The sequence below is a fragment of the Lathyrus oleraceus genome, chromosome 5, assembly GCF_024323335.1.
Source record: "Lathyrus oleraceus cultivar Zhongwan6 chromosome 5, CAAS_Psat_ZW6_1.0, whole genome shotgun sequence".
NCBI classification, from domain to species: Eukaryota; Viridiplantae; Streptophyta; class Magnoliopsida; order Fabales; family Fabaceae; genus Lathyrus; species Lathyrus oleraceus.
This window is the reverse complement of record NC_066583.1, coordinates 37,321,282-37,329,469: the sequence shown is the minus strand read 5'-3', so window position 1 is coordinate 37,329,469 and position 8,188 is coordinate 37,321,282. Positions and strand designations below refer to the sequence as shown.

Sequence of the window (8,188 nt, the reverse complement as noted above, 5' to 3'; positions counted from 1 at the left end):
AACAGGACATTCAAGATGAATGTGGAGACAACTGAAATTAAATGCCTTAATACAGAAGGCACTGAAGGTGAGAGTGAGTTGTGGCACAATAAATTGGGGAATCTTAATTTCAAAAGCTTAGGGCATCTGAATTCTAAGAAACTGGTATATGGCATTCCCAAGATTGTGAAGCCTGAGAAGTCATATGAGATATCCATGAAAGACAAGCAACCTAGATTGCCATTTGCATTATAAGTAGACCCAAAAGAAAAGCATGTTTTGAGAGTAGTACATTCTGAAGTTTGTGGACCATTTAAAGTACCTTTTCAGAAGTTCAAGGTGAAGGCTAAAAAACAGAGTGGTCAGAAGTTAAAATTTCTCAGAATTAATGGTGGAGGTGAGTATAACTCTATTATGTTCATAAAGTTTTGTGAAGAGAATGGAATTGAGCATGAGGTGACTGCTCAATGCACTCCTTAACACAATGGTCTTGCTGAAAGAAGAAACCAAACTTTTCTTGATAACAAGGAGCATGCTGGAGGAGAAGAAGTTGCTTCACACCTTATGGGGAGAAGCTAGTGTCCCTCCAACATATGTGCTTAACATGTGTCCAACAAAGAACCTGAAGGAAATGGTTCCTTATGAGAAGTGGACTGGTGATAAGAAAAGTGTGAGTCATTTCAGGGTATTTGGTTCGGTTTGTTACAAACATGTTCCAGGTCATACTATAAAGAAGTTGTATAATAAAAGTAAAGTAATGTTACTGATTGGGTACCACAGTATAAGTGTGTATAAGCTTTATTGTCCAGTCACTAATAAGGTAGAATTCAACAGAGATGTTGTGGTGAAAGAATCAGAAGCATGGGATTGGAACGAATCTTAATCCAACTCTGGTGCAATGTTAACACCTGAGTTAATTTCTGAAAAGATTTATGACTCTGAAAGGGAATCTTCCTCTGAAGGGGGTTCTACATCTAAAGATGAGTTAGAGTCTAATAGTAACTCTGAATCTGAAGAAGAATCAAAAGGTGAATCTGATAATGATCCAAATTTTGGAGGTAATCTAACCTCTGACGGTGGTCATGCCTCTGAAGGTCTACCTTCTGAAATTGGAGCTTCTGAAGGTGGTCCAGCCTCTAAAACTAGACCACAGAGAATTCTTCAGAAACCACGGAGATTTGCAGAGTTTTCCATGTTGCAAGATATTGAGATAGACTATGAAGAGGAAGTTATTCAGTGTCCCATGTTAGTAGACTCTGAACCAGTTAGTGTTGAATAAGCTCTCAAGAAGAAAGTGTGGCTGAAGGCCATGAAAGAAGAACTCGAGGTTATAGAAAAAACAAGACTTGGTAGTTGATTGAGCTTCCAAAGGACAAGAAAGACATCATCGTCAAATGGGTTTTCAAGGTGAAACTGAAGCCAAATGGATCAATTGGCAAACACAAAGCAAGGTTAGTAGCAAGAGGATTTCTAGATAAATATGGGTTATATTACTTTGAAGTGTTTGCACCTGTAGCTAGACATGAAAATCAGATTGGTGATTGTTATAAATGCAAATAGGAATTGGTCTCTGATACATCTGGATGTGAAATTTTCCTTTCTGAACAGTCCATTGCAAGAAGAGGTATACGTGTTACAACCTCCTGGATTTATGAAAAAGAATCGGGAAGGGATGGCGTACAGGTTACATAAAGCATTGTATGGACTAAAACAAGCTCCTAGAGCTTGGAATCTGAAAATTGATTTATTTTTCAAGCTCCAAGGACTCAAAAAGTGTGAGATGGAGTATGACGTTTATGTTCAGCATACTTCTGAAGGCAATATGATTCTAGTATGTCTCTATGTTGATGACATATTTTGGGATAGAAAGTTGTTCAGATGAGATAATGAAGTTCAAGAAGGTGTTGATGAATGAGTTTAAGATGATTGATCTGAGAAATATGGTATATTTTCTAGGGATGTAGATTATGTACTATGAGAAGGGTATCATTTTTCAACAGCTGAAGTATGAACTTGAACTTCTGAAGAGGTTCGAGCTGACAAATTGCAAGACTACAATCACACCTATTGAAACAAATCACAAGTTGGATTCTGATGTTGAAGGTGATGATGTAGATCCTACAACTTTTAAACATTTGGTTGGCTCATTGAGATATCTCTATAACACCAGACCAGGAATCCGTTATGAAGTTGGAATGGTAAATAGGTTTATGAGCAAACAAAAGTGGTCACATTACCAAGCTGTTATCATGATTCTGAGGTATATTAAGGGGACTCTGAAGTATGGAGTGTTATTCTCTTCTGGTGTTAAGTCTGAATCAGAACTGGTGTGCTATTCAGATTATGATTGGTGTGGAGACAAAGTTGACAGAAGAAGTACTTCTGGATATTTCTTCAAGTGTCTGGGAGGTCTTATCTCTTGGTGCTCCAAGAAGCAACTAGTGGTTGCATTCTCAACCTATGAAGCTGAGTACATTGCAGGTGCTTTGTTTGTGTGTGAAGTTGATGATTAACAACGAATCAACCATAAACCTTTCCAAAAATCCACTGCTACCTGGAAGAAGCAAGCATATTGACACGAAGATTCATTTTCTAAGGAATCAGGTTCATAATGGAATGCTAGAAGTTTTGCATTATAGCACCCAGAAGCAACTTGTAGATGTTCTGATTAAAGCTATCAAGACTGAATATTTTTTTCACTTGAGGGATGGAATTAGTATTGTAGATTTTAGTTAGATGAATATGAATTAAGGGATGATGTTAGAAGTAATTCATTATTCAGAATCTTGTATTAGTCAGAAGCTTCTGAGGCTGTTAGTCAAAAGCAGTAGTTAGAAGCTGTTTTAGACGGTGTAGTGTTCAGAAGTTACATGTTTCAGAAACCTTACTCAACATAGCTTAGAAGTTTCATACTCAGAACCTAGCTTAACTTCTAAGTTTTAGCATTTGTTGTTTTGCTTACGTGACAATTTGAGTTGTGTATTTAAACAACTCTTGTAATCAGTTTTCAATAGAATATAACAACAAAACTTTCTTCCACCATTTTTGAGAATTTGTTATAACCGTCTTTCTCTCTCTCTCTCTCTCTCTCTCTCTCTCTCTCTCTCTCTTATCTCTCTTCTTTCATCTTCATCTACAACCTTTGTGCACCAATAGACACCACATATCCCCAAAACCTTAAGGCATTAGAAGTATGAGTCATTTCTCTTATATACCAAATGTTTCCTCCATTTCAAATCGATATGAGACTTAACCACTCACACTTAAATCCCAACAATCTCCCCCACATGTGTGAGTCACCTGCATCATAACCTTGATCCTTACTAAGATCTATTTCCGCTCCTCCGTTGAGTCTAACTAGGCTTTGATACCACTTGTTGGGGAGTCCGGAGAGCGAAGTATCAAAAGTGTCAATGACTATAAACTTTTATGGTTCCAGGAGACCTAGACACCACATATTCACCCAAAACCTTAAGGCAATAGGACTATGAGTTGTTTCTCTTATATACCCAACATTTTCTCCATTTCTATTTGATTTGCGACTTAACCACTCATGCTTTTAATCCAACAATCTCCCCACAAGTGTAAGTCACTCACGCCACTAGCCTTGATCAATACAAGGATCCATTTTCGTCCCTCACCGAACCTAACCAGACTCTGATACCACTTGTTGGGGAGTCCGGAGAGCGAAACACCAGAAGTGTCAATGGATCAAACGTTTAGAATCCGAGACCTTGACACCACATATCCATCAAAATCTTAAGGCATTATGGTTATGGGTCATTTCTCCTATATATATTCAACATTTCCTCCATTTCTAATTGATATGAGACTTAACGACTCACACTTGAATTCTAACATTAATGTTGTAAATCGAACCTTGTCCATGAGAAACCATTTCCCAGACTCTTTATAAAATCCGAGGTTATAAATATTTTAATTAAAAGTTAAAATAAAATAAAAACGCCTTATGAAATATATATCTCGGTTGATTAGTATGTCGCGGTAAATTTTCATTACGAAATATACTACTCTTTTTTTTGTAATATTCAAAAATATACTTTTTTTTAGTGCTCAAGATCCTATATTACATAGTAGGACAAAACACACGAAGAATGACTTGTTTTTATATGAGAGAAAGTTATTACCAAACAATTCTTTAGAACCATGTTTTAGGAAGAGATTAGTGGACAAATATACTCACTAAACCTATCTCTTCCTCAAAAGTTTTATACCTCAGGAACAAGTCGAAGGTGTTTCACAAGCGACTATATGTACCTATCATATGTACCTTAGCTTATTAGCGCATAAACGACCCTATATTAGCGCATATACAACCATATAAATTTTAGCTTTAGTTTGTAAATTGAATAACTAACTCAGAGTTAGTTATTCAGTAACTGACAACGGACTGTTATCAGTAGTTACAACATACTATAAGAGATCTTTGATCCAACACTATAAGTGCATTTTTGTAATTGGTTTGGAAGTAATGAAAAAACAGTTAATTTAAAGTGTTATAAAAACAAAACGAATTGATTGATTAAAGAGGTAATCTTCTTTTTAATATATATATATATATATATATATATATATATATATAATATATATATATATATATATAAAAAGGTTTGGGTCTAGAGAGTGTGCTCTCCTTAAAATTTTAGATTTGAGTCTTATTATATGATAACAATCTTTGTGTTGAGCTAGTCCATATAAAAATGAAATCTCCGCTAATGGACGGTTGGATTAGTCCTTTTATATTAGTCGGTTGCATGCCGGATATAAGATTTAAAAAACAACATATAGACGGAATGAGATTTGATGCTCTAAGCTCAAATTCAAGTGGCCACACATTTCTTGCATTGCAATCATTTCCATAAAAAACTTGACACTACATATTATCCCAGCAAGAAAGCATTTTGAATTAACTAAAAGCAAACCATTCGTACACACACAAAGCTTCCTGACATAAAGTAGTAGTAATGTATAACAGCTGCTATCATTTTCATCACTCTTTCTTTTTTTTCTTCTCCCTAGAAAATGCTTAGCCATCTTCAACTTTAAGTTTCCTTCATCAAACATTTTCCGTTGATGAAGGAAGAAGAGGTTGACTGAGTGATGCTTTTGCATGATGGCTTGAGGCCCTGATAATGCCGCTATGCTCTGGAGTCGAAGTTATTGCTGCTTGCTCCCTTGCAAATTTCTTTTCTTCATTTTTACCCCACAAAACTAGGTACAACCCCACTATGATCAATGCTGCTCCAATGATCCTATAAAATCACAAATTTGCTTTTGTATCAAAAGTATAAAGTAAGAAAGAAAAGCAAAGATAAAAGCTGGTTCTTTAAGCCTTTTTTTGACCCTATGGAACGTGGAATCATTTAAAAAATTGTTCATTCTAATTTCACATGTAAAAAGTTGAATTAAGGACAAGTCTTAAAAAATATATATATTAGTGGCTACTAGCTAGCCTTTCTTAGTTGAGTCAGTTCTCACCAAACACCAACCAAACAACACCCTACCTCTAGTTCACTTGCTGTTTTAATAGAATTCATTTGTCGTTTTCAAAATGCTAATAGTTAATCGGTTAAATCGTCATTTTGGCCTCAATATTATTATTAGTTATACATACATGTCATAACCGTAACAGGACACGTCGATATCCGACACTCGTATGACTTGTGATGAATAAGATAAAGAAAGAAAGGTAAGGTAGATAGGACAAACCCTCCTAAGTAGAATTCTTCTCCTAAAGCAAGAGAAGCCATAATAGCAACAATAAGAGTTTGAACAGGTTGATATACTGCAACGAAAACAGGTCCTCCTTTGTCAATGCACCATATCTGTACAGCGAATGCGATTCCTGAAGCTACCACACCCTGCAATATTAAAATCATTAATAATAATAATAATAATGCGTTATTACCATTTTGGTTTATGAGATTAAAAATTATAGATTGAAAGTTCTAATACTAACTCCGTATAGAATAGTAAAAACTTCGGCACCAGAGGTGAAAATCCAAGCCTGAGAGTCTCTTTCAAAGATCAAAGCAATAATGAGGAATTGGATAAGTCCAAAGAAACATGTATAGGAAGTGACAGAGAGACGAGCTGGATACTTCTTAAGGACAGGTGCTTGTAACACCAGCCAACCAGACCAAGACAAACAATGTCCTATAAGGTACAAACATCCGAGGGTCCAGTTTTTTCCTTTTGCATCACCCAATGAGACTGAGATTGACTCAAACAAACTCTCTTGTATGGTATTCTTGTTGTTTAGAGATGGAACTGGACTGTATATTGTTGGACCTTTGTAAAGTGTAATCACTGATGCACCTGCAACACAGAATAATGTTCCTGCAACTTTTCCTATTCCATCTTTTCTGTTCAACCTCACTTGCTCTATTCTGAAAATTGCATTTAAAAAAAAATTAATATATAAAGCTTTTTCAGTATGATGTAACTTTAAGGACTTAATTCTTCAATTACCTGAGTACAACTGCCATGAGAAATGTAATGGCTGGAACTGAGTTTTGTATAGCTGATGCAAAAGTTGGAGATGTATTGTCCAAGCCAAGCAAGTAGAAACCTTGGTTGGCCGTAAAACTGTGTAATACAATTTTTTTAATTAAATATGTCTATGATTAATTATATACCGGATTAAACGTGTCATAGATTAATTATATACTTAACAAAACAGTTTTTAAAACTGCGGTCAGAAACCGCAGTTATAACCCTAATACAAAAGATTTTGAAGTCTCTGCAACGACATTACAACATTACAGGTTTGAGGTATAAATATGGTGCATACCCGACAAGGGCGAGAAGAAAGAAGTGTAAAAGAAAGTTGAAATTAATAGCCGGCCTTTCCTTCCTGGAAAAAAAATAAACAATGCAACAATTGATTATGTCATGTATTGAAGTTATTAACATAATATAAACTTATGTTTAGGTAGTAGTATTATAATTATTAGTACTAATTAATTACTTTTCCAAGAAGTAAGCAAATGGAGCGAGGAGAAGAAAAGCAAGAAGATTTCGGTAAACTGGGAAAACAAGTTTGCTAATTCCCATGTTAAGGGCAGCTCTAGAGACGACATGGAAACCAGCATAACCAACTTGCAGGACCAGCATGGCCCCATGCAGCTGAAACCGTTCTGGTATAGAGCACCACATTCTCCTAGAAGAACCACCTGAATCAGCCATATTAGACTATTACTAGTTTATAATCTAAGTGTTGTTATGAAGAAGGGAGAGGAAGTGTGGTGGTGAAGAGGTGAGGGAAGAGTGAGGGTATAAATATAGTGAAGAGGGGAAGGTGTGACCCTACGATGAGGAAATAAAGACGTTTTGTCAACTGTTGGTGGCATTGAAATGTTTGTGGTTTGTCTCCCACATTCTTTGATATTAATTCAACACCCTTGTGGGATGACAAGACAACCCCCACCGCACTTAAAGTTGAAGTTAATTAATTGAGAAAAAGAGAGTCATAATTCATGAACACGCCATTAATGATGATACTACTCGAGCAAGAGCGCCAAGCCGCCATTGATAGATAGCGCACACGAGCGAAGTGCTGGATAGATACCCCCATGCGTTATCATACTCACCGATGAATAAAGACTTAACCCTACATGGCCCATACTTTTTTTAATATAAAAAAGGTTTTGGTGAGATGCATTCATCGGCTCATATACTGGTCAACAAGATTTTAAAAGACATCCCCGAGCACAAAAACCGGCGCGACAAAATGGATTCAGTAAATTTTAATAATTATACACCTTTCATCGTTTTATATTAAATAATAAATTGTGATTAATTCAAATCGCGAGAATGCAATCAATATCATGACATCTGTGTTGGGGGAGATTTTCACTATGGAGCATCCAATATTATGGAATTTCTTTTTTGGAGCAATATCTTTGTGAGACACACATTACATATCTACGCAAAACCTTAAGGTGATAGATGAGCGAATTCTCTCATTTATAAATGTTCAAGTCTCTCCATATTTCCAACCAATGTGAGACTATTACTCACACTTGTTATATTCTCAACACTCCTTCTCAAGTGGATGCTCTTCTTACTTCCACATACTATTGTACCACACAAAACGTTTCTTATTCACCCTGACATCTTAGAAGCTTTTCTTACTTCCACAAACTATTGTACCATATAAAACGTTTTTTATTCCCCCTGACACCGT

General features: G+C 35.9%; 2 protein-coding genes across 2 annotated transcripts; one reads left to right on the top strand and one right to left on the bottom strand.

Moving 5' to 3' along the window:
- Window positions 1-1,946: 1,946 nt before the first annotated feature.
- LOC127078603 (secreted RxLR effector protein 161-like) lies at window positions 1,947-2,492 on the top strand. The gene has a single exon (XM_051019042.1). It carries the CDS (start codon window positions 1,947-1,949, stop codon window positions 2,490-2,492), a length of 546 nt encoding a protein of 181 aa, XP_050874999.1.
- Window positions 2,493-4,785: 2,293 nt separating this feature from the next.
- Window positions 4,786-7,599, bottom strand: LOC127080498 (protein WALLS ARE THIN 1). Its single transcript, XM_051020809.1, has 6 exons — window positions 6,971-7,599; window positions 6,794-6,856; window positions 6,472-6,588; window positions 5,960-6,389; window positions 5,710-5,861; window positions 4,786-5,252 (listed from the first exon to the last, which is right to left on the bottom strand). The coding sequence occupies exons 1-6, from the start codon at window positions 7,186-7,188 to the stop codon at window positions 5,057-5,059; spliced, it is 1,176 nt and encodes a 391-aa protein (XP_050876766.1). The 5' UTR covers window positions 7,189-7,599; the 3' UTR covers window positions 4,786-5,056.
- Window positions 7,600-8,188: the final 589 nt, after the last annotated feature.

Bases quoted from the DNA above. Each gene is read 5' to 3' on its own strand.
- LOC127078603 (XM_051019042.1), top strand. From the start codon at position 1,947: ATGTACTATGAGAAGGGTATCATTTTTCAACAGCTGAAGTATGAACTT.
- LOC127080498 (XM_051020809.1), bottom strand. From the start codon at position 7,188: ATGGCTGATTCAGGTGGTTCTTCTAGGAGAATGTGGTGCTCTATACCA. The intron at 5,862-5,959 runs GTTAGTATTAGA...TTAATATTGCAG, and splicing joins TTTTTACTATTCTATACGGA to GGTGTGGTAGCTTCAGGAAT. The intron at 5,253-5,709 runs GTTTGTCCTATC...GTGATTTTATAG, and splicing joins GAAGAATTCTACTTAGGAGG to GATCATTGGAGCAGCATTGA.